Genomic DNA, 27,868 nt, shown 5'->3' on the forward strand with positions numbered 1-27,868 from the left:
GGCACACAGGCTCCAGGGCGCGTGGACTCTGTAGCTATGGTGTGCAGGTTCCAAAGCACATGGGCTCTGTAGTTTGTGGCACGCAGGCTCTCTAGTTGAGGCGCATGAGCTCAGTAGATGTGGCATGGGCTTAGTTGCCCCGTGGCATGTGGGATCTTAGTTCCCTGACCAGGGATCAAACCCGCATCACCTGCATTGGAAGGTGGATTCTTCACCACTGGACCACCAGGGAAGTCCCTCTCCCCCTAATTTGTACATGGTGGTCCTAGTTCAAGTCTTTGGAGCCACAAAGAACAAGTCTTGATGAACAGTCTTAAAATATTTAAAGATATTACCCTGTTGTCAGAGATTGGCAAAGTTATTTTTTGCATAGACACAGATAGCAAGGATTTTATTTAGGTTTTGTGAGTCATGCAGTCTCTGATTCAACTCTGCCATTGTAGCTGGAAAGCATCCAGAGACAATATGCAAACAAATAAGCATGGCTACTTTCCAATAAAATTTTATTTACAAAAACAGCGGTGGGCTATATGTGGCCCATAAACTAAGGGTTGGCTAAATCCTGGCTTGGAAGAAATGGGGAAGATAGCAAAGTATGAGAGAGTCAACAGCATCAACAAACTATAGAACTAACAAGATTTCAGCAAGCTTGCCAAATGCTGAATCACTGACAAGTAAAATAGAGAATGTAATTAAAAATAAGATATTATTTACAATAGCAATAAAAATTACAGAGAACCTAGGAGTTAGCTAAGAATACTCAACATTTTTATGGAAAAAAATGTTAAACTTTGTTTAGAAAAGCAGGCCACAGGCAAGACTGGCCTACAGGAGGAAATTTGCCAGCTCCTGGTTTAAACAAATACTGTATCCACTGCCTGGAATTCTTATCCTTCCTGTTAGATTGGCCAACTCTACGGAAGCTTGAGCTGGTTCCCAAGACCACGCCAGGCTTCCTTACACACAAACCTTGATTGTTTGCATAATCTCACTGAACCTTCACTGTTCCTTGGTAGCTCTTACCACAACTGAAGCTTAAATAATCCTGCTTTAATTCTCCATCCTCCCCAGTCTGGCTCCACTCCTGCCTCAGGTTGTAATTAGGCTCCTAAACTAGACTATTATCTATGAGGACATAGAAGACTTTTGTATCCCTAGTGACAAGTATACAACAAGCACTCAATGAACATTTCTTGCTTAAATGTATGATCAAATGAATGCCCAAGTCATCTGTATTCTAGGCTGGACACCTCTCCTGTCCTCTTTCATTTCAAATCCCTCCATCTGTAAATGTGTTTCCTGGAACTCAATTCAATAATTCCAATAAGGATGAAACTTTAGACCTTTCATTAATTTGGAGTTCTCTAAAACTGCAGGCTCCCAGGGGCTCTGATCACATCTTTTTATTTTACAGTGTACTATACACAACAGGTACCTAATAGATGCTTCCTAACTGAATAGTGAAATGACCATCTAAGACCTTTTGGCTCCCACGGACCTGAAATGAATCTGACTATGCTAGAGGTCTAAAGCTGACTGACAAGTTCCTAAGCTTGTCAAGGTTTCAAAATATCCAGATCATTGAGACACTATTAAATCAGATTAGCAATGGCAGTTTAGCAAAATATCTCACATCCTTTAGTCATTCAGATGTTCTTCTCATAAAACAAGTTTTATGCCCACAGATCCTCAAATGTGAGGTTGTCAGAGAATTAAATGAAAGACATGATCGCTGTGACAAAGCCACACAAAAGTTGCAATCAGAAGTGAGAGTAAAATAAAGCAACGTGTTTTGGGACAAACCCTAGATCTTAGGTAATATAAAATTATGTGCAAGTCAAGGGCACATCTCTGCCTGTTGCCAGGCAGAAGTTTCACCCTTGCCAGTCTAAAGGCTAAATCATCAAAAAAAGGTTTTAGATCAAGTTTACAATCAAAAAGAGATCCTCTTAATGCCTAGGTTTTTAATCTGACGCCTAGGTTAATTAAATGGCCTACAATTGAAGCTGATCTATTCAAGAAGACCCATTGTGGTTGTTAATGCTCACTTGAGGACCTAACCCAATTTGGGGCAATATTAGGAAAGCTTACTATGAACAGATGGTAGTATCATAATGAAGAATACATTACACTCCATCGATAATCCAGAATATTCTAGAATATTCTAGCTTTCTCTTTTCTTTTTTTTTAGTCTTTGGTCTTAAATTTGGAACATTGAAGGGAATGTAGTCTTCTGAGCCACTAGGAAATCCAATGGCCACAGAGGTGAAGGTTCACAAAATGACCCGTGATAGCCTGAAAGAGTGAATGTACCTAGTTTTGCATTCAACTAGGACTGGTTGTTAGCACTAAGAAGAAATCTGATCCAATGAACAGGATCTGTGTGGTGAGTTGTATTTGACATCATGTGGCCTGTGCAAATGCTGAGACTGGAGTAAAGTAAGGTAGAGAGTTGTGACTGGCAACTCAGAAAACAACTAGAAGGACCCTTAGATATACCTTATTATAAATCACTCATTTTTATAGCTAAGAAAACTGGGGACCAAGGAAATGGCATGATTTGTCTCACATGAGTTAGTGGTAGACCTGGGACTACACCTCAGAATCCTATGACTTTTTATTTCTTCTTGACTGTTAGTGCTACCTTTCTTTTACTGCATCCTAGGTGGCGCCACAGCAAACAAGACAAAGCTGGTTGGAACCGATGATGGACACTCTCAATCCTATGTCCAGCACGTCCGTTTCTGTCCCACCTTAGACTGCTCTGAAACTCTAGGCTGCTAGGGTTATATCAGGTGGTCTCTTGTCCAGTAGGTTAAAATTTGATTTATGTTGAGAAGATTAAATGCTTCAATGCTGACCTTGTTCAATGTTTTCATGGCTAAATAAAATTAGGCTTGGGGAAATGGGTCAGGATTTAGAAAAATATGGTCAGTTATTTTGTTATATTGAGAATACAAATTTTTGATAATTTAAATTTACAATGAAGTATAATAAACATTCAGAAAAGTAGTTTACATTTTAACTTCCGAAGACAATATATATAGTGTATATAAATACATGTATATTTATACACACACATCCTACATATATATGCTTATCAATGTATAAAAATATGGGGATGAAAAGATCATGAGAGATTACTACAAGCAACTCTATAAAAAATAAAAATATGGGGATGGAGGAAGGAAAGAGAGACAGAGAGAGGCAGAATGTGAATTCTAAGATAGGATAAATCCTTTGTTTCCTGTCCCCTAGTAGCTCTTCTACTGAGAGTTCTAATTAGCAGTAATATTCAAAAATATTTAACAACCAATGTGCTAGGCAAAGAACCATCAGACACACACTGGCTGTAAACTGCTCAACATTTGTCTTGGTTATAATAAGCAAACTAAGGAACTGCCCAACCAATCCCCAGCCAGTCTCAAGGAAAACACAGAAAAAAGGCAAAGGCCATACAGTAATTTTTCATGCTCAGTTACATACCTGTTTATGTAAAGTACATAAACAACCTCACAGACCTGATCTCATTTTCCCAAGACTGTCTTACTTTTTGCTAATTTTTTTTTATCTTTAGCCATTTTAGAGCAAGTCAGGGGTAATAACTAAAGACAGAAAAAGTAGCCATTATGATTATCATCTAAATCTACGATTTCTCTCCTGGTTATGCTCCATGGGTGGTCCATTACCTTTGTTTATGGAAATATAGGTACAATTCTTTGAAATCTGTGGAGGAAGCAAACAATGGAGCAAGCTTATCATCAATAACCAGCAACTGGGTTAATACTGATCCCTGGACTACTTTAGTATCTGTGCTAAAAATAATTATGATATATTTTTCTCAATTAAATCTTTCTTTCACGGTACCAATGCAACTGGTGCACTTTCCCACATAATGAGTTTTATTATCATTTCAAAGCAGATTTGAAAATACCCAGATAAGGGACTTCGCTGGTGGTCCAGTGGTTAAGACCCCGCACTTCCACTGCAGTGGGCGCGGGTTCGATCCCTGGTTGGGGAACTAAGACCCCGCATGCCGTGCAGTGTGGGAAAAAAAACTAGATAAATAAGTATTAACTCTAATGTAAAATTCTCTCACATTTGTCCAGCTCTCAGTTTTATAGTACTTCCTCGTGATGAACACTACAAATAACATACAGTTTTTAGGAGAATTCCCAAAATAAAATTTGCAAAATCATAAGGTAAATATGTAAATCCAGAGGCCAAAAAATCTTTTCTGAACCTCAGTTAAATAGCATGGTAACTGGAGACTAAGAATTTGATCCCACTGCTGTCCTGACTTACTTCTCTGGTCCTTAGTTCCCTTCTTTCTCAAAGAATAAAGGTGTAAAATTGGGTGATCTCTAAGTGCCTTCTAGATCCAATAAAATGTGAATATCCCTTTCACCAAACATTTTTCTAAAACAAAAAGAAAATCTCTAATCACTGAAGAAAAATGAGAAAACACAGAGAAGCAGAAAGAAAATAAGAACGGAACATTTTACCACTAAAAGTTAACTGCTTTAAAGTTTAACACTGTTAGCATTTTGGAGAGTAGGATTCCAGCTTTCTCTGTCATTTGCCACATACATTTTACAAAACAAGGATAACAGTATCCATTCACTCTGTAATCTGCTTTTTAAAAATATAATTTGTGGAGCATATCTTAGGTAGGGAAGTTATTGATGTACAAAACAGTACTGCTGTGTTGTCACTGTTCAAAGCAGTTTACCTATAATTTCACACACAGAGTAAGCCTCTGAGGTAGGTACTGCTGTCCTCATTTGACTGATGAGAACACCGTGAGGTGAGGTTAAACTGATGTCCAAGGTCACGTCGCTAATAAGTGGTGGGGCTGGATTCCACCCAGGGAACCTGGCTTACCTCCTCAACACCCTGCCCTACATTTCAGTCATGATCTGAGATGTAGGCAGGGGTGAGCCATGTGAAGAGCTGGGGAAAAGGCAACAACAAGTATGAAGGTCTCGCAGAACCACAGTGTGTTGGGGGAGAGAGCTAAAGAGGGTCAGTAGGATCAACATGGAGCACATCGCCCTTGGTTCCTGATAGGAACATGGACTGATGGGAGTTGTCTGCTGTTCACTTCTGACTCACTGTAACCTTTGGGGCTGGAAACAGTCACAGTCCAGACTGCTTAGTTGAAACTCTAAAGAAATAACCTGAATATTGAGGATACCTAGCTCTTTAAGCTACACCTGCACTTAGCAAGGGAAATGATCAGCCATGCCAATTAGTTCAGTGCAGGCAAAAAGCTCCATTGCCTTGCTTACCCACATTTTGGAGGCAGAAGGAGGCTATGAAATTTTGAGCGAGCTTCAGTTATCGAGATGCTTGTACAAATTCTATGCTCACCTTGCACTTAGCACTCTAATATACAGTCACTAAATACCAGACTGTGCAGAACGATGATTTCATTGATTTTACTCTCACAGTGTACACTTTAACAAGAATGTCATTTTTATTTTGCAATCTCTTCTTGATTTCTTTCCCCTTTTCTCTTACCTCCAGACAAGAGCTAATTAAATAATCTCTTTTGTGCTTAGTAATACAGTTTGAGCAGCCATTTTATGTATTCCAGCCTAAATGGGAAAGACATATTATGAATTTTCACCATGCAGCTCTCATGGAAATTAGAAATGAATGGGCATTAATTGCTGAAGAATGAGATCCTCAGTCTGCTAATTTTGTGATAAAATATTCTAATAGAACACATTTGTCATCTCTATGAAGATATACTAAGCAAGTCGAGATAAATCTAAAAGCCAAGCAGAAGGCAGAGTTGTGGCCAACTTGTGTCACCTAGGAAGACTGTGGACTTCCCGTGTTCCTGAATTTTTGTTCCTTCTCTCTGAAGCAGCAACTCTGGGTGATGTTTCTCCTGGGCTGTGTCTTAGTGCATCAAAGTCAATATTTGACTATATTTTTTCCTTGATATACCAAAATGGACAACACCACTGAACGGACATTTTGGCATAAGCGTATTACGGGCAGAGGCCAGAGGGGCTGTATTTTTAAATAATTCAGTACAGAATGCCCCTGGAACACATATCTCGAAACAGAGTTTTTATCCTTAGATCTAGAGAGATGGCACTGATAGCTTTTTAACAGAATCGATCCTTTGCCTACCTTTCTCACTAAACTGATGAGATTGTTCAGTTTTATTTAATGGAACTCAGCCTAATGCAACACAGTCATTTAACATTTGCCATGTGGCAAGCACTGTGTTGCACCCTCGCACCAAACTGGATGAAAACTCTGGTCTGTGCTTGATCACATGTCAGTGTCAGCGGGGTGGGGGAGGGTAGGCTGACAAGTAAATATGAATATACCAGATGAATATTATGATAGAGAGATGGACCAAGAAGCACAAAACAAACAATTCTTTCTGTTACCAAGGGAGAAGTCATGCTTTTGGCTTCATAAATAATGACCAAATAATATTCTGAATTTCTCCCTTGTAGACCTGTTCAGTAAAACCATTTCAGTAAATGGCATTCCCATCCACCCAGCTGCTGTGCCAGAAACCTATGTGTCATCCTCGATTTTCTCTTTCACCACCTCCCACATGCAATGCATCAGCAAGTCCTGGCAGCAAACTGCAAACTATATCCTGAATCCATCCCCTTCTCTCCTCTCCACCGCCACCCGGTAGTTCAAGCTGCCACCGTTTACTGAGTGAACTACGGCAACAGTCTTTAACTGGACTTCCAGTTTTGACCCTCACTTTTTTAAAAGTCCATTTTTCACACAGTAGCTAAGCAATCTTTTAAAAAAACATACATAACTCTCTTACATAAAACCCTCAAATGGCTTTTCATTTTACTTGAAACAAAACACAGTCTCCAACCTCAACTCAAACCACCCTCTTCCCTGGTCACTATGCTCCATAAGGCTCACATTCTCTTTGCTCTCTGAACATGCCAAGTGATTTATTTTTAGGCCTCAGGGCCTTTGCATGTGATGTTAACTCAGCCTGGAAAGCTCCTCCCTCTGATCTTCACAGGACAGACTTCTTATCATTCAGGTGTCAGCTCATGTCATCCCTTCAGAAAGGTTTTGCATGACAACCCTGTCTAAAGTAGACATTCTGCCCCACAGAACCTCTGTTTCATCATACTCATTTATTTATTACTATCTAAAATACTGCATTTTGGGTTTTGTTTATGTTTGGTTGTTTGTACCTGTATCCTCTGAACAATGTAAATGCCATGAGAAGGGGTCTTATGATTTTTGTTCACTGGTGCCCAGAGTAGTGACTGTCACATAGCAAGTGCTAAATGAACATATGTTAAATGCATGAATAAGTAAATGAATGATTGAAATCTACATTATTTGCTCAAAAATTCAAGCTTGGTCTATGCTGTAAGGATGCTCAGACTTTCTCTGCAGAGGTGGTTTAAGAAGGCACCTGATACAGCATAGATGAGGGGGAGGGGTCACACAGACATGATCTCCTGGAGAACGTAATACATTTGAAGAAATTGGAAGGACCAGTATTAGTCAAGAGACCAAGAGAAGGAAGAGCATTTCAAGAAGAGGGAACAGAATACATATAAATACTCATCGTGAATGTACAAGGACTCATGGTGGGGAAAAGGCATGGTGCTATTAGAATTTGGCATACAAATCGGCAAGATTGTCTTCAAAACGCACACCATGAATTACCATATACTGTTATGCCATCCATCTAAGTTAAGTAAAGTGAAATTCATATATTTGCTTGAAATATTCTTACCAAAGTGTGGGAAATGAAAACTTCTATCTCAAATAAGACTTGACATTCTTGCATTTCACTGTGGTTGGAACTATGTCTTCAGTATCATAAATCCAGAAGTTATTTGGATAATTTAGAAGTTCTCTTTGGACACTGAATACTAAATTACATAGAATTGATTAATGAGCTAATTGTTTAACCTTCTACTTCATTTTGCCTGTGTACACAATTTAAGTGGAAAGAAACAAGAAATAGATTCCTCTGTTATTTATAGTCACCTAAATCCACATTCCATTCCTGTTGAGATTAGCAATTAGATTTCTAATTAGTTTTCCAAAATGGATTCATGGGTTTATTTCTTACGTAAGTGTAGGACAGATAGATACTGAATGTAGAAAGCATTAAACTTTTCTTAAATTTAATTGACACAGTCAAGCTTTGCATGCCAATAACATAACAACCTCCTGAACTCAACCTATGATCACAAAAAGCAGAATTACGAAAATCCCTTTGAAAACTCACCATCATTTCTCAACATTAGCGGTGTGGGTGGCCCCAGGACCTTTTGGTTTGTTACTGTATTTGTAACCACACAGGTATAATTTCCAACATCTGATTTTTCTACTTTGGCAATATACAGATTCCCAGTCTCTTGAGAAACGAAGCGGCGATTATCCTGATAGGAAGGGTATTCATTGAAAATCCAGGCATAGCTCAGCTCTGAAAGCAAAAGGAATCATCATTACAAATATGTCTTTTGTAAGAACTCTACTGTACTCATGAAAGAACTGGTCAAGTTAAAAATTCATATTCCTCCCCAATGGTCCTTTTTCAGCGGGCTAAATATCAATAGGAAGTAATTACAGTCCCTTAAAGCATTTATAGTCTTCCTACCATCAGTCAGGGAGATTTTATTCCTATATGACTAGAAGGTACACTGATAGCCGATTAAGAGAAGTCCAATCTCTTTAAATCAAGGGAGTAAGTAAGCATTTATAGTTTGCTAACCATGTGTCAAGCACCATGTAATTACTTACAGAGCTAATGCTCAAATTACAGACCCAGAGAGTCTACAATCTTGATATACCCTGGAAACTATTTAGATCACTTCTTTCAATTGATAGATAATAATCATAATAGTACATCACGGTGCCACATACTTGCATAGTACTTTGCGGGTTTCCAATACATTTTATAGTTTTCCATTAACTGAGAAACTTTGGCACAGAGGAACAAAGTGACGAATCTAAACTCAGCCCTAATTAGAGACAATTTTGAGTCTCAATCCAGTCTTTTCCCAATGCCTCTTACTCTTGATGCAAATTCTTACTCCTTTCTCACTTGTGAGGTTGAACTCCTTTCCCACTGTTTTAGTGAGATGGGGATTTAATATTGTAGCAAATACTCACTAAACATACAATGACTGGTTGCCTGGTCCCATAAATGCAAATCTGTATTTTTAGAAAATTAGCTGAAAATATTATTACATACGTAAGGGAGTGACTATAAAGTAGCCATCAAAGAGCGACCTTCTCACAAACACTTACTCATCCCAGAACGCCAGTGGGATGAGTGTAATAGGCAGTCATACCTGAAAATATTCCTTTGAAGGATCTAATTTTTCTTAAGAACTAGGTGAATGTTTTGTGAACGAGCACGTCCGCCCATGCTTTCAATTTCAGAAAAGAAACCTAAATGACAGTGAGTTTAAATGATTTGCTGCAGTGAACTACTGTGCTCTGAGGAAACCAAACTTTTTAGCTCCAGGCATTCCACTTTAAAGTGTGATCCCCAGATTTGTTCAAAGCTGGAGAAGTGATATAGTACCCACTGGCACTGATTAGCCAACAAGACCTGTTTTATTTTCAAAAGTTATTTTAGGCAGGAAGAGGAAGCAACTAGAGGCAAAGGGAGTCTCAGGTTTCAGAACTAGTTGGCTGTGTTCTTGTATGCTGCTCTTTAATACGATCCTGGCCTAAATTCTAAATGTATGGAGTGTCCTTGGAAAATGGCAGAAAGGTCACCTCAGCTTTGTATAGAGAATACTAACTATTGGAAAAGGCACTTGTTGTTTAGTACTTCAATGAGTCCCCAGTTGTAACTGGCCTCAATAACTGAATGTGCAACAGGAAACATATTCTGTCTTAAATAACCCACTGTTTGCATACAAAGGAGGGGTCATGCAGATTTCTTTCCCTTTATCACTGGATTATAACATTTCCGTATGCATTATTTTAGAGAGATATAATTATGTTTATATGAGAATAGCTAATCATTTTATTTACACATGTGCATGTAATTATAAATAACCCCATGCTGATGTCAAGAGGATACTCAGTGTAAATAAACAAGTGCTTCCCAAAAAGCTAGTTACTTCCTCAAGAAACTAAAATCTGGGGGAGGAAAAGCCCCTCTAATAGGTCATGAAGAAGTACCATGTGATATGGCAATCTTCCCATAAAAACAGGAGATTTAACAAACAGCACACAGCAATGTACTCCTCTCTCAATTTGGTATGTGAGTTTCAGGAAAACAAAGTAATCTCTGAGCTTCTCAATTTTCTCATATGAACAATGAAGAGAACACTGCTTATCCCCTAATTAACTATAAGAGAGTTTTAAGAATAAATTAACATATCCAAAGTCACAAGGTAGAAATTAGAAGGTAATTTACCAGCAAAATATTAATTAACACACACTTCTCCAAGGAGAGTTATAATCACATATATAAACTGTACATATATATTTTTTCCTGAAGATATTTTTTAAAACTGTTGCTAGTGGCTAGTGCCAAAAGGCTTTCTTAATTTTGTAGGAGAAGGACAGTTTAGTAACTAGAAAGTTGTATGGACCACGCATATCAGGAAAAAAGACATCTGCTTTGTTATTTTCCTAATTGGAGTAAAAAAAAAAAAAATGACGAGAAAACCAAAACTCAAACCTATATTCCATAAAGAAAGTCATTTAAATTTAAACACTCTCCCTTTCAATTTCTTAATCCATCAAAAGGGGATATGTGGTGACGATCAAGTTACATGAAAGCGCTCTGAGTCATAAGCACATCTGTATCATTAAAAGTTAATCATTTTTAAAGTAAATATAAGAACAAAAGTCAATGAACATGCTGTTGATCTATTTAAATTATTTTGGTTTCACTGATTTTGTTACTTAGTGCTTTAGTAGGAGATGCAAACAACTGTAAACATATTCTGCAGGATTTTCTAAACTGTGGTCCTTGGAATATTAATTCCCTGTTAATAGAAGTTCTCTACACCCCCGTCTACCTCAAATTTAAAAAGGTTACATGACCAAATGACTTTAAGAAACACTGGATTAAGTAAAGTTTAACTGATTAAAAAATTTTTCCTTTCAGGACTTGCAAGAGGTTTTTAACATGCCAACGTTCCTCAAATTTCTTAGAGTATGTAAGCCATGCAAACTTATTTGATATAGAACTGCCTCCCAACCCCTCCACCCACACATTGTTTTTCTAAGAAATTATTAAGATGTCACAAAACCTAGGTTGGGAAACCCTGAACTAATGCAATGATTTCAATTCAAGAAATGGTAAGTATAATATAAAGATTATTAACTGTATTACTTCAGTTCTGGGGAAAGCCATTAAGTTACAATGAACAACAGAAAACAAGAAAATGTTGAAATAAAGTTGCAATAAGTTTCCGAAATTGTAATAGTAATATAACACTGTAACCATTTCCAATGCTGTAGACAAAGGAACAAACCATAGTTCTGAAGACAAGTCTCAAATGGATTGTGCTAAGGATGGTAACTAACATCAATTCAACATGCAACCTTTGTAAAATACTGTTGAACCCCAAAGTGCAAAGGTTAGCCAAAGAATCTTGGCTGGTGCACTGGTGAGATCACATTGAGCTAAACGCTGAGCCCCTTGAAGGGGGAAAGTCTCTAAAAATGATATTAATTTATTTTTCTTCACAGTAAAGAGCACTACCTGGAATACTGTATTTTTATTTGCCCACAACAATGAGTAAGGAGCATGAGTAATATAATATAATGATAATGCAGACATGAAAGCAGGGAAATATGTAGTAAGACTAAAAATTACACAACATATAACTTGTCTTATCTGTTCTTTTTACAGGTATGAAAGAGGAACAAAGCTGAAGGCATCACGCTCACTAAATTCAAACTATACTACAAGGCTGCAGTAATTAAAACAGTATGGTATTAGCATAAAAACAGACACACAGATCAATGAAAGAGAATAGAGAGTCCAGATATAAACCTATACATATATGGTTAGTAAACTTACTGCTAAGGAGCCAAGAATATACCATAGGGAAAGAACAATAATTTGGTAAATGACATTGGGAAAACTGGACAGTCACATGCAAAAGAATGAAACTGGAACACTACCTTGAACCATACCCAAAAGGTAACTCAAAGGGGATTAAAGATTTGAATGTAAGACCTGAAACCATAAAACTCCCAGAAGAAATAACAGGCAGTAAGCTCCTTGACATGGGGCTTAGAGATGACTTTCTGAATATAACATCAAAAGCAAAAGGTAAAATAAACAAGTGGGACTGCATCAAACTAAAAAACTTCTGCACAGTGAATGAAACCATCAATAAATTGAAAAGGCAACCTACTGAATGGAAGAAAACATTTACAAATCATATATCTGATAAGGTGGTTAATATCCAAAAAATATAAAGAACTACAACGAAGCAGCAAAAAAAAAAAATCTGACTAAAAATGGGCAGAAGCTCCCTGTTGGCTGTTTGGCCCGAGGAGACTCAGCACTGGAGCCTACCCGGCTCTTTTTACTTTTTTTTAACTCTTTATTGGGCTATAATTGCTTTAAAATGGTGTGTTAGTTTCTGCTTTATAACAAAGTGAATCCGCTATACATACACATACATCTCCATATCTCTTCCCTCCTGCGCCTCCCTCACTCCCACCCTCCCTATCCCACCCCTCTAGGTGGCCACAAAGCACCAAGCTGATCTCCCTGTGCTATGTTGCTGCTTCCCACTAGCTTTCGGTTTTACATTTGGTAGTGTATAAATGTCCATGCCACTCTCTCACTCTGTCCCAGCTTACCCTTCCCCCTCCCTGTGTCCTCAAGTCCATTCTCTACTAGGTCTGTGTCTTTATTCCCATCCTGGCCCTAGGTTCTTCATGACCATTTTTTCTTTCTTTTTTTTTTTTTTAGACTCCATATACATGTGTTAGCATACGGTATTTGTTTTTCTCTTTCTGACTTACTTCACTCTGTATGACAGTCTCTAGGTTCATCCACCTCACTACAAATAATTCAATTTTGTTTCTTTTTATGGCTGAGTAATATTCTATTGTATATATGTATCACATCTTCTTTATCCATTCATCTGTCGATGGACGCTTAGGTTGCTTCCATGTCCTGGCTATTGTAAACAGAGCTACAATGAACATTGTGGTACATGAATATTTTGAATTATGGTTTTCTCAGGGTATATGCCCAGTAGTGGGACTGCTGGGTCGTATGGTAGTTCTATCTTTAGTTTTTTAAGGAACCTCCGTACTGTTCTCCATAGTGACTCTATCAATTTACATTCCCACCAACAGTGCAACAGGGTCCCTTTTCTCCACACGCTCTTCAGCATTTATTGTTTGTGCATTTTTTGATGATGGCCATTCTGACTGGTGAGAGGTGATATCTCATTGTAGTTTTGATTTGCATTTCTCTAATGATTAATGATGTTGAGCATTCTTTCATGTGTTTGTTGGCCATCTGTATATTTTCTTTCAAGAAATGTCTATTTAAGTGTTCTACCCATTTTTGGATTGGGTTGTTTTTTGATACTGAGCTGCATGAGCTGCTTGTAAATTTTGGAGATTAATCCTTTGTCAGTTCCTTCATTTGCAAATAATTTCTCCCATTCTGACACCCGGCTCTTTGGTGGGGCTAATGGTGGACTATGGGAGGGCTCACCCAGGAGTACTTCCCAGAACTTCTGCAGCCAGTGTCCTTGTCCCTGCAGTGAGCAACAGCCATGCCCTGCCTCTGCAGGAGACCCTCCAACACTAGCAGCCGTGTGGCTGACAGGGTCTTGGTGCTCGGGCTGGGTGTCAGGCCTGCTCCTCTTAGGTTGGGGAGCTGAGTTCAGAACACTGGTCCACCAGAGACCTCCTGGAGCCATGTAATATCAAATGGCGATAGCTTTCCCAGAGATCTCCATCTCAACGCTAAGACGAAGCTCCACTCAACAACCAGCAAGCTACAGTGCTGGATGTCCCATGATAAACAAATAGCAAGAAAGAAACACAACCCCACCCATTCACAGAGAGGCTGCCTAAAATCATAATAGGTCACAGACACCCCAAAACACACCACCAGATGCGGTCCTGCCCACCAGAAAGACAAGATGCAGCCTCATCCACCAGAACACAGGCACTAGTCCCCTCCACCAGGAAGTGTACACAACCCATGGAACCAACCATACCCACTGGGGGAAGACGCCAAAAACAACGGGAACTAAGAACCTGCAGCATGCAAAAAGAAGACCCCAAACACAGTAAGATAAGCAAAATGAGAAGACAGAGAAATATACAGCAGATGAAGGAGAAAGGTAAAAACCCACCAGACCAAACAAATGAAGAGGAAATAGGCAGTCTACCTGAAAAAGAATTCAGAGTAATGATAGTAAAGATTATCCAAAATCTTGGAAGTACGATAGACAAAATGCAAAAAACATTTAACAAGGACCTAGAAGAACCAAAGAACAAACAAACAATGATGAACAACACAATAAGTGAAATTAAAAATTCTCTAGAAGGAATCAATAGCAGAATAACTGAGGCAGAAGAACGGATAAGTGACCTGGAAGATAAAATAGTGGAAATAACCTCTACAGAGCAGAATAAAAAAAAAAGAAAGAAAAGAATTGAGGACAGTCTCAGAGACTTCTGGGACTACATTAAATGCACCAATATTCGAATTATAGGGGTCCCAGAAGAAGAGAAAAAGAAAGGGACTGAGAAATTATTTGAAGAGATAGTAGTTGAAAACTTCCCTAATATGGGAAAGGAAATAGTCAATCAAGTCCAGGAAGCACAGAGAGTCCCAAAGAGGATAAATCCAACGAGAAACATGTCAAGACACATATTAACCAAACTATCAAAAATTAAATACAAAGAAAAAATATTAAAAGCAGCAAGGGAAAAGCAACAAATAACATACAAGGGAATCTCCATAAGGTTTACAGCTAATTTCTCAGCAGAAACTCTGCAAGCAAGAAGGGTGTGGCAGGACAAATTTAAAGTGATGAAAGGGAAGAACCTACAACCAATATTACTCTACCCAGCAAGGATCTCATTCAGATTCGACGGAGAAATTAAAACCTTACAGACAAGCAAATGCTAAGAGAATATAGCACCAACAAACCAGCTTTACAACAAATGCTAAAGACTTCTCTAGGCAGGAGACACAAGAGAAGGAAAAAGACCTAAAATAACAAACCCAAAACAATTAAGAAAATGGGAATAGCAACATTCTTATCAATCATAACCTTAAATGTAAATGGATTAAATGCTCCAACTAAAAGACACAGACTGGCTGAATGAATACAAAAACAAGACCCATATATATGCTGTCTACAAGAGACCAATTCAGACCTAGGGACACATACAGACTGAAAGTGAGGGGATGGAAAAAGACATTCCACGCAAATGGACATCAAAAGAAAGCTGGAGTAGCAATTCTCTTATCAGCCAAAATAGACTTTAAAATAAAGACTATTACAAGTGACAATGAAGGACACTACATAATGATGAAGGGATCAATCCAAAGAGAAGATATCACAATTGTAAATATTTATGCACCCAACATAGGAGCACCTCAATACATAAGGTAAATGCTAACAGCCACAAAAGGGAAAATCGACAGTATCACAATCGTAGTAGGGGACTTTAACACCCCATTTTTACCAATGGACAGATCATCCAAAATGAAAATAAATAAGGAAACACAAGCTTTAAATGATACATTAAACAAGATGGACTTAATTGATATTTATAGGATATTCCATGCAAAAACAACAGAATACACTTTCTTCTCAAGTGCTCATGGAACATTTTCCAGGATAGATCATATCTTAGGTCACAAATCAAGCCTCGGTAAATTTAAGAAAACTGAAATCATATCAAGTATCTTTTCCAACCACAACACTATGAGACTAGATATCAATTACAGGAAAAAAACTGTAAAAAATACTAACACATGGAGGCTAAACAATACACTAATAAATACCCAAGAGACCACTGAAGAAATCAAATAGGAAATCAAAAAATACCTAGAAACAAATGACAATGAAAACACGATGACCCAAAACCTATGGACAAAGCAAAGCAGTTCTAAGGGGAAGTTTATAGCAATACAATCCTACCTCAAGAAACAAGAAACATCTCAAATAAACAACCTAATCTTACACCTAAAGCAATTAGAGAAAGAAGAACAAAAAACCCCCAAAGTTAGCAGAAGGAAAGAAATCATAAAGATCAGATCAGAAATAAATGAAAAAGAAATGAAGGAAACAATAGCAAAGATCAATAAAACTAAAAGCTGGTTCTTTAAGAGGATAAACAAAATTGATAAACTATTAGCCAGACTCACCAAGAAAAAAAGGGAGAAGACTCAAATCAATAGAATTAGAAATGAAAAAGGAGAAGTAACAACTGACACTGCAGAAATACAAAGGATCATGAGAGATTACTACAAGCAACTCTATGCCAATAAAATGGACAACCTGGAATACATGGACAAATTCTTAGAAAAGCACAACCTTCCGAGACTGAACCAGGAAGAAACAGAAAATATAAACAGACCAATCACAAGCACTGAAATTGAGACTGTGATTAAAAATTTTCCAACAAACAAAAGCTCAGGACCAGATGGCTTCACAGGCGAATTCTATCAAACATTTAGAGAAGAGCTAACACCTATCCTTCTCAAACTCTTCCAAAATATAGCAGAGGGAGGAACACTCCCAAACTCATTCTACGAGGCCACCATCACCCTGATACCAAAAACGAGACAAAGATGTCCCAAAGAAAGAAGAGTATAGGCCAATATCAATGATGAACATAGATGCAAAAATCCTCATAGAGAATCCTAAAGATGCTACTAGAAAAGTACTACAGCTAATCAATGAATTTGGTAAAGTAGTAGGATACAAAATTAATACACAGAAATCTCTTGAATTCCTATACAGTAATGATGAAAAGTCTGAAAAAGAAATTAAGGAAACACTCCCATTTACCATTGCAACAAAAAGAATAAAATACCTAGGAATAAATCTACCTAAGGAGACAAAAGACCTGTATGCAGAAAACTATAAGACACTGATGAAAGAAATTAAGATGATACACACAAACAGAGAGATATACCGTGTTCTTGGATTGGAAGAATCAATATTGTGAAAATGACTATACTACCCAAAGCAATCTACCGATTCAATGCAATCCCTAACAAATTACCAATGGCATTTTTTATGGAACTAGAACAAAAAATCTTAAAATTTGTATGGAGACACAAAAGACCCCGAATAGCCGAAGCAGTCTTGAGGGAAAAAAAAGGAGCTGGAGGAATCAGACTCATTGACTTCAGACTATACTACAAAGCTACAGTAATCAAGACAATATGGTACTGGCACAAAAACAGAAACATAGATCAATGGAACAAGATAGAAAGCCCAGAGGCAAACGCACGCTCCTACGGTCAACTAGTCTATGACAAAGGAGGCAAAGATATACAATGGAGAAAAGACAGTCTCTTCAATAAGTGATGCTTCGAAAACTGGACAGCTACATGTAACAGAATGAAATTAGAACACTCCCTAACACCATACATAAAAATAAACTCAAAATGGATTAAAGATCTAAATGTAAGGCCAGACACTATGAAACTCTTAGAGGAAAAGATAGGCAAAACACTCTATGACATAAATCACAGCAAGATCTTTTTTGATCCACCTCCTAGAGTAATGGAAATAAAAACAAAAATAAAGAAATGGGACCTTTGAAACTTCAAAGCTTTTGCACAGCAAAGGAAACCATAAACAAGATGAAAAGACAACCCTCAGAATGGGAGAAAATATTTGCAAACGAATCAATGGACAAAGGATTAATCTCCGAAATATATAAACAGCTCATGCTCCTCAATATTAAAGAAACAAACAACCCAATCCAAAAATGGGCAGAACACCTAAATAGACATTTCTCCAAAGAAGACATACAGATTGCCAACAAACACATGAAAGGATGCTCAACATCACTAATTAGCAGAGAAATGCAAATCAAAACTACAATGAGGTATCACCTCACACCAGTCAGAATGGGCATCATCAGAAAATCTACAAACAACAAATGCTGGAGAGGGTGTGGAGAAAAGGGAACCCTCTTGCACTGTTGGTGGGAATGTAAATTGATACAGCCACTGTGGAGAACAGTATGGAGGTTCCTTAAAAAACTAAAAATAGAATTTCCATATGATCCAGCAATCCCACTTCTGGGCATATACCCAGAGAAAACCGTAATTCAAAAATACACATGCACCCCAACGTTCACCACAGCACTATTTACAATAGCCAGGTCATGGAAGCAACCTAAATGCTCATCAACAGATGAATGGATAAAGAAGATGCAGCACATATATACAATGGAATATTACTCAGCCATAAAAAGGAATGAAATTGGGTCATTTGTTGAGACGTGGATGGATCTAGAGACTGTCATACAGAGTGAAGTAAGTCAGAAAGAGAAAAGCAAATAGCGTATGTTAACGCATGTATGTGGAACCTAGAATAATGGTACAGATGAACTGGTTTGCAGGGCAGAAGTTGAGACACAGATGTAGAGAACAAACGTATGGACACCACGGGGGGGAAGCCAAGGGGGTGGTGGTGTGATGAATTGGGCAATTCGGATTGACATGTATACACTCATGTGTATAAAACTGATCACTAATAAGAACATGCTGTATAAAAAAATAAAACTCAAAAATTCAAAAAAAAAAGAAAAAAAACTACAATGAGGTATCACCTCACACAGGTGAGAATGGCCATCATCAAAAAACGTATAAACAATAAATGCTGGAGAGTGTATGGAGAAAAGGGAACCCTCTTGCACTGTTGCCGGGAATGTAAACTGATACAGCCACTATGGAGAACAGTATGGAGGTTCCTTAAAAAACTAAAAATGGAACTACCATATGACCCAGGAATCCCACTACTGGGCATATACCCTGAGAAAACCATAATTCAGAAAGAGTCATGTACCACAATGTTCACTGCAGCTCCATTTACATCAGCCAGGACATGGAAGCAACCTAAGTGTCCATCAACAGATGAATGGATAAAGAAGATGTGGCACATATATACATGGAATATTACTCAGCCATAAAAGGAAACGAAATTGAGTTATTTGTCATGAGTGGATGGACCTAGAGACTGTCATACAGAGTGAAGTAAGTCAGAAAGAGAAAAACAAATTCCATATGCTAACATATATATATGGAATTTAAAAAAAAGGTTCTGAAGAACCTAGGGGCAGGACAGGAATAAAGACGCAGACGTAGAGAATGTACTTGAGGACACGGGCAGGGGGAAGGGTATGCTGGGACAAAATGAGAGAGTGGCATGGACATATATACACTACCAAATGTAAAACAGATAGCTAGTGGGAAGCAGCCGCATAACACAGGGAGATCAGCTTGGTGCTTTGTGTCCACCTAGAGGGGTGGGATAGGGAAGGTCGGAGAGAGACGTAAGAGGGAGGAGATATGGGGATATATGTATATGTATAGCTGATTCACTTTGTTATAAAGCTGAAAGTAACACACCATTGTAAAGCAATTATAATCTAATAAAAATGTTAAAAAAAAAAAAAGAAGGGCAGATCTGAACAAGTATTTTTCCATAGAAGACATACTGATGGCCAACAGGCACATAAAAAGACGCTCAACGTCGTTAATCATCAGGAAGATGCAAATGAAAATCACAATGAGCTATTATCTCATACCTGTTAGAATGGCTATTATCAAAAGGACAAGAAATAACATGCATTGGAGAGGGTGTGGAGAAAAGGGAACCCTTGTGCACTGTTGGTGGGAATATAAATTGGTGCAACCACTATGGAACACAGTATGGAGGTTCTTCAAAAAATTAAAAATAGAACTTCCATATGATCCAGCAATCCCACTTCTGGGTACTTACGTCAAGAAAACTAAAACACTAACTTGAAAAGATATCTGCTCCCCCATGTTCACTGCAGCATTATTTACAATAGTCAGGCATAGAAACAACCTAAGTGTCCACTGGTGGATGAATGGATAAACAAATCATGTATAAATATAAATACACACACACAGAGACACACACACACACACACATATACAGAGAATAGAATATAATTCAGCCATTAAAAAAGGATTAAATCTTGCCATTTGGGACAACATGGATAGACCTTGAGAGTATTATGCTAAGCGAAATAAGTCAAAGAAAGAAAGATGATTATCACATGATCTTAGTTATATGTGGAATCTAAAACACAAAGCAACAAACCAACAAACCAAGTTTATATATATGAAGAACAGATTGGTAGTTGCCAGAGGCAGGGGGTGAGGTAGTAGGAGAAATGGGTGAAGGGCATTAAAAAGTAAAAAACATCTTCTTTGGAGAAATGTCTATTTAGGTCTTCTGCCCATTTTTGGATTGGGTTGTTTGTTTTCTTGTTATTGAGCTGCATGAGCTGCTTGTAAATTTTGGAGATTAATCCTTTGTCGGTTGCTTCATTTGCAAATATTTTCTCCCATTCTGAGGGTTGTCTTTTGGTCTTGTTTATGGTTTCCTTTGCTGTGCAAAAGCTTTGAAGTTTCATTAGGTCCCATTTGTTTATTTTTGTTTTTATTTCCATTACTCTAGGAGGTGGGTCAGAAATTTCTCCAAAGAAGATATACAGACTGCCAACAAACACATGAAAGAATGCTCAACATCATTAATCATTAGAGAAATGCAAATCAAAACTACAATGAGATATCATCTCACACCAGTCAGAATGGCCATCATCAAAAAATCTAGAAACAATAAATGCTGGAGAGGATGTGGAGAAAAGGGAACACTCTTGCACTGCTGGTGGGAATGTGAATTGGTTCAGCCACTATGGAGAACAGTATGGAGGTTCCTTAAAAAACTACAAATAGAACTACCATATGACCCAGCAATCCCACTACTGGGCATATACCCTGAGAAAACCATAATTCAAAAAGAGTCATGTACCAAAATGTTCATTGCAGCTCTATTTACAATAGCCCGGAGATGGAAACAACCTAAGTGCCCGTCATCGGATGAATGGATAAAGAAGATGTGGCACATATATACAATGGAATATTACTCAGCCATAAAAAGAAACGAAATTGAGCTATTTGTAATGAGGTGGATAGACCTAGAGTCTGTCATACAGAGTGAAGTAAGTCAGAAAGAAAAAGACAAATACCGTATGCTAACACATATATATGGAATTTAAGAAAAAAATGTCATGAAGAACCTAGGGGTAAAGCAGGAATAAAGACGCAGACCTCTTAGAGAACGGACTTGAGGTTATGGGGAGGGGGAAGGGTGAGCTGTGACAGGGCGAGAGAGAGTCATGGGCATATACACACTAACAAACGCAGTAAGGTAGATAGCTGGTGGGAAGCAGCCGCATGGCACAGGGATATTGGCTCGGTGCTTTGTGACAGCCTGGAGGGGTGGGATGGGGAGGGTGGGAGGGAGGGAGACGCAACAGGGAAGACATGTGGGAACATGTGTTTATGTATGACTGATTCACTTTGTTATAAAGCAGAAACTAACACACCATTGTAAAGCAATTATACCCCAATGAAGATGTTAAAAAATAAAAAAAAATAAAAATAAAAAAAAAAAAAAGTAAAAAACAAACTGAATTTATAAAATCTTAAAACAAAACTCCCTAGCAATTCCATTACCTCAACATAATGATAGCTATTGTTCGGAATACCTTTTCAATTCTTGCCTATATGCCTGTAGGCTTTTCATGATTTTAACCATAGCTTAAATATTATTAAAGAAAAAAAAAAAAAAGGGAATTCCCTAGCAGTCCAGTGGTTAAGACTCAGCGCTTTCACTGCTGAGGGCCCAGGTTCGATCTCTGGTCAGGGAACTAAGATCCTGCAAACCACACAGGGTGGCCAAAAAAAGAAAAGTGTTTTTTAACAAAGCAAAAAGCCAACAACAACCAAACAAAAAATATGACAATTCTGAGGCCTAGAAAAGGTAAGACTGGAGAGTCAGAAAGTGGCAAAACAGACTACATCTTAGTCCTTCTACCTACACTCCCATTCCAATGCTCCCTCCCAAAGTAGTAAAAGCTTTTGGAGTTTGAAAGCAAGGAGTTAGTATTGTTATATTACTCATGAGACAACGCAGTTCTCCCCTAAGAACCAGTCTATTTTTATCAGAGCAGAACATTAATTCACTGGGTTACATGAAATGCTATCCACATTCTGAAAAAATAAAGCCAAGTAAATAAAACAAAATAAATGCTCATGTGCTGCAAAAATGTATCCCACTCCATCTGATTTCCTTAGGGACTTTCATGCAATATTTATACTTGTTCAAACTTGACAGATTTCTTTTGATAAGTTTTCACACACTAATTGCTCTGGAAGTGACAGACAGTTCCTGTCCCATTGGCAATTTTTATCAACTGAGTAAACAGATACTTGGAATGCAGTATTTAATAGATTGTGAGGTTTCTGATGCTCAACTGAAAAATACTGAGACTGGTTAGAATGTGATAGCTATTAAGGCAGAAGGACCTAGCGATGGTTTTCTAACTCGTAGCATGTAAGTCTATAGGAAATTAACTATGAAACATCACCCTCTTAATTGGTTCCTTTTTCCATATCTTTGGGCCAACAGCGAAGGATGTTTATTATTTTTAAAAGAAGACATCAATCAAGGAATTTTCAAATTCAGGTACTCATTGAACAAGTTTACCCTCTGATCAGAGTCCTCAAGATGAATGCTCTTAACTTCACCTTGATGCTGCCTAATTTCTTTCTAGAGTTATATTATGTTGCACAACATTGAGTCATATCCCAAGGGGTAGCAAAGATGTCAGTTTTCGAAGATACCGTTCTTAATCCTCAGTTTTAAATTTGAAAGGGACCTAAATCCAACCCCTGTGATTTTACAGATCAGGAAGCTGAGGCCTAGAGAAATTACATGCCTGGATGACAGGCACATGATAAGTGGGCAGAAATGGGATGATGGGGTAGTTGCAATATTCAGATGAGCTGGTTCTGTTAGCAAGCCATATGTTCCTCTCAGGATTTAATCTGGAGCTAGAAGAGATCACTTTTCTTTATCTGTAAATTTAAAGAGTAGAATTAGATGACCTCTAAGTATCTTGCAGCATTAAAATCCCATGATTTTATAAGCACACCATCAAATCCAACACCCTATTTTGACAAATAAAGAAAGTGGGATCCAAAGAGACCCAGTAACTTGCTAAGATTCACACAGGTAGTTTATTGGCAGGTCAAGAACTAGAACTTTTATACACACACACACACACACACACACACACACACACACACACACACAAACAGGCATACGCACTTATATTTGAGTTAAGCTGTGCTGTGTAGAAGGATAACTGACTTGATAGTCAGGAGACCTGGATTCTAGTCCTTGCATTGCAACCATTTTGGGCTTTGACAGTTGTTTCAACAGCACGAGAGCCTCCTGATCTTTAGATAGATTTATACGCACCTCTCCTACTTTTTGCACAGTCTTGTGAGGTTAAATTTCAACTAAGATATGATTCTAAGCAAGTAGATGTGATAAAATGTATTTTAAATGATTCTACAAATGAAACAGGTTTTGAGAAGGCAGTCATTGGTTTACTTTTTGGCCAAATATTTACCTGGCATTAACCATTTACAAAAGCATGGAGCTCAGGGCTGGAATGGAGAGCAGCTAGAAAGACAGGGATCACCATCAGTGGGTAGTCTGTGTGGGCAAAGGGGCAGAGAGCATAACCCAGTGGAAAGATCCCTGAATTTGGTGTCAAGCAACATAGACTGAGTCTTGGTTTCAGTGCTTCTCAGCTAGAAAGTAATTTCTACTTATAAGTTTTCTCATCTGAAAAACAGGGATAATAAAAAGAACACCTGTCCTGCTAGCTGGACATCAACTATGTTAATTTAAGTCAATTTTTTAAAGATTCTGCTATTTTTGTTTTGCTTTGTTTGTTTTTGCTTGTAAACTGATCGATAAGTCATTTGTCTTCCTCTGACCTGAGGAGAAGGAAGACATTATAAATTGTAAGTAATCTCATTAATTCCAGAAAAAAAAAAAGAACTCAGCGAGGAACCTTAAACGCAAAGCGGCCCTAGTGATTACGCACCATAAACAGGTAGTGGGAGAGTCAAAGGAAAGAGTGTGCTTTTCTATACTGAAGTGATATCCCAAGAGGGGGTGACCGATAGACTTCTGACTTCTGAAAGCTGAAGCCTCTGGATGACACCTCTAATACTAAGACACTAAATGATCAATATAAGTATATTTGAATAGCATGTTGGGAAATAGGAGTGGAGGGGAGGTGTCTGAGACGAGTTGAAATTGAAGGGCTGGAATAGGACACATATTGTACCTCTGTTAATTAGAAGATGGACTTATGGGTGTTTAACACATATGATAATGGCCACAGCCCTTGACAACTTAGGTTGCTGAAATCATGGCTGTGGCTGAAAGGACCCCTGTTATAGATGCTCTGTGTCCCAGAGAACTGGGTTTAAACAAGGAACCCATCATCAAGCAGGACCTCCCAGGGTTCAGACACTGTTTTGCATTATTCATTAGTGCTGAGTGGAGTAGGGACGGCATATATGTATCACTTGGACCAGCAGATGCCATGCCTTCTCTCATGGCAGACACTGAAAATTGACTATGCCAGACACAGATTCACAATCCGCAACGCAGCGCTTCAGGCTGTTAGCTCCAATCAATTGATGTTGGCACATGAAGTCAAACCTTTTTACCATCTTTGCAAAAGTGATTTAGGGGAAATGAAATGGTGACCATGTGAGGCAAGGATTAGATAAGACCCAGTGCTAAAACTCATCCAAACTCGTGGCAAGCATTTCTAAAAATAAGCCTCCTGACTAAGCCTCCTGACCACTCACTGAGTTCAGTGATTTTTAGTACATGCTCTTTACTCACTCAGATGTGGCAGTGGAGGTATGGGAAGTAAGATGGAAAGAGAGTATTTTCTAGTCATGTATACAGCTCTTGAATATTGCTCTTGTGTATGGCTCACGATTTCCCCCATTTTATGGGTGACTTCTTGTTTTTTTTGTCTCTATTTTATTGGGAAATTGGACATTTTTCTGGAGTATAAATTTTCTTTAAACATTTTTAGGTGGAAGTTCAGGAATTTAACTTGAAGGCAATTTAACACATTGTTCTGACAAAAAGCCAGAAATGAGTATATGATGGAACAGGTATAAAACTCACACAAATTTAAAGGAAAAACTTCAACAAAATCTGTACTTTGCAGTGGATTGCTTTAGGATATGCTCCCAGATTCCCAGGGGGCAGATGCTGACTCTCCTTCGCTCTCAGAAATGGATCAGTAAAAAATCTGAGAAATACTGCCTAGGCCTGGAGTCAGCAAACTTTTATACTCCAAGGGGAGAAGCCCTATAATTTTTAGACAGAATAGCATCCTCTCTGTTAGCACACTCAGACTCTTGAGTGGAGGCAGGAAAGTGATAGCACATGAAACGGATTTAGCTTACAAAAGTGTATGTGCCTTTTATGGCTAAAACTGTTTTGAAAACACTGAAAATCAAATAGACATCTAGATAATTAGGGTTTTCTTGAAACTCAAACACAGTTCTTAAATATCAGGCTTCGAGAGGAATCAGGGGGGTGCACTAGTGGGTCCCCAACTAGAGTGAGCTCCAGAATTAACAGAAGGGCTTGTTACTACATAGAATGCTGGGTCCCACCCCCAGAGTTCCTGATTCAGGACGTTGGGATGGGGACCGAGAATCTGCATGTCTAACAGGCTCCCAGGTGATGCTGGTGGTGCTGGTCTGGAGACCACACTTGGAGAAACACTCCTTTAAAAGGCTGACTACATTAGGCTCTCATTCTATCAGGGAAACAACTGGCAGAGCTGAGCACCAGCTTCCCACTTGGAAGCAAGCAAGCAGTCTTCTGTTTGCCACAGTCTCTACCAATCCCTAGTGTACACCAGGCCCATAGTACTCAGTAGGCAATTTAGCTTGTGAGCTCTGCTTTGGTATCTAGAAGGAAAGACAAATCAAGATACGGGAGTGACCCTTAGTTGCGTGCTTTTGTTAGCATAAGAATGGTACTGGAGACCATAAATGCAAGCCAACCTGAGTACTTTGACGAGATGAAGGTGGAGGTGGTGCTGAAACGACACAGAATCAATATCAGAGCTTTGCGTGATTGTAACAGGGAATGGTCCAGCCTGCTCACTGTGGTCAAACTAGGAAGGCCACAGCACAGCTTGAGTGGACTACAATGGCCAGATGAAAATACCGTTCATTGGGGATTACAGGATTTTTCTTTCAGTTTTCTTATTTGTTAAATATTTAGCATTTAAAGCAGTCAGAGTAGCACCATATTTTATGAAGAGCTCAAACAACAGCCAAAGTTCATTTGAAAAGTATTAATCCCGTGAAGCACAGATACTCTTCAAAAGCCAAGTATAAAATGTGAAAAGCACATAAAAGTTGATGAGCTCACTGCCCAATTCTAGAAAGAATACCACTTTTCCTGGGGTAGTGGGAGAACAGAACGTCAGATGACAAAACTCTTTCAGCTTAATATTTATGCCCTCTTCATACAATGCCCTCCCCCAGATCCGAGATATCTCTAGAAGGTGTAAATTTCCTATTGCAGGGGGAAGGGCAAATGCAATCAGCATACAAGTCCTGTTTTTGGCACCCATGGCTGTCTCACCATTACCTCTCATTGGCTTAAGGACATTCATTTTGCCAACGTCAGGCTGACTGCCACTCCACACCAACCCACACACAACTGCCAGATGAATCCTTCTGTGGAACCATTCTAAATCAGGCCCCTCCTTTGCACACAAGTCTTTTGTGAGCCCCGATGTCTCCTGGATTAAGTAAAATGCATCAGACTAGTATTCAAGTCCTTCCGAAGCAGGACTCCATATTATCTAGTCTTGGCTTTACACACTTCTTTACATGCAGATCTATATTTGGGAGAGGATTCCTCAAGCGAAACTCTACAAAATTCCAGGGAGGCTGAGGAGGGGCAGCCATGATTAATTTATTCATACCATACATCCTTATTCCCTCAGGGATCACTTTTTGATACAAAGATTAGGCACCGAGGGAAGGCTCTGCCCCCCCCCCCCCGTTTGGCTTTAAGTAGAGAGCTCTGCTGTAAATCTTTTGTGTGATTTGCACTTCTCAACAAAATTGTATCTTAAGGAAGGTTCATACTGCTAAGTAGGTTCGTTTAAGGTAACATGGAAAAACAGTCACTGCTCCCCTGAGAGTCTCCCTGCCCAGGCCAGTGCACTGTCTTCCCAGGATTCCCTTCCCACTTCTGCTTAACTCAAACACTGCCTTCTGCAAAGAAGCCATTTTCTGGCCTGGGAAATATAAGTGCTCTCTCCTCAACAACCAAATAAGCATGTGTGTCTTTTCTGCCTCATAGCAACTGCACATTCTCACACATATTAAAATGTTTTTCCCATATGAGAATGGTTCAATTGTTTGTCTCCTCTCCGACTACCAAACTTGAATACTACTTGTGCACCAGAATACGTACAGCAGGAGAACACAGGTTTCACTCTGGTCCCTCACATTCTGGAAGCAACTCAGGTAAACACTAGTTGAACTGAACTGAAATTCCAAATGTTAGAAGTTTCCTGGAGCCACGATTTCATTACTGAACTCGAGGCCCAGAGTGCTAGTGAGAAGTAAGTTAACTGCAAATAAGAGGCTACAAGACTTTCATCAGACCACTGATGGCAAATCAAAATCACTGAAATCAGAGAAGGGCAAAAACTCTGTAAT

The 27,868-nt window shown here is 38.6% G+C and overlaps 1 protein-coding gene across 5 annotated transcripts in view; it reads right to left on the reverse strand.

Moving 5' to 3' along the window:
- The window catches only part of CNTN4 (contactin 4), a 966,359-nt gene that overhangs the window by 186,658 nt on the left and 751,833 nt on the right, over positions 1 to 27,868 (reverse strand). For all 5 annotated transcript variants that reach the window (XM_033437184.2, XM_004274769.3, XM_049715562.1 and 2 more), the window contains one exon: positions 8,258 to 8,455. In XM_033437184.2, coding sequence (XP_033293075.1) covers positions 8,258 to 8,455 — 198 coding nt within the window. The remainder of the gene's footprint in view (positions 1 to 8,257; positions 8,456 to 27,868) is intronic.

This window comes from Orcinus orca, chromosome 10, assembly GCF_937001465.1.
Source record: "Orcinus orca chromosome 10, mOrcOrc1.1, whole genome shotgun sequence".
Classification (NCBI taxonomy): domain Eukaryota; kingdom Metazoa; phylum Chordata; class Mammalia; order Artiodactyla; family Delphinidae; genus Orcinus; species Orcinus orca.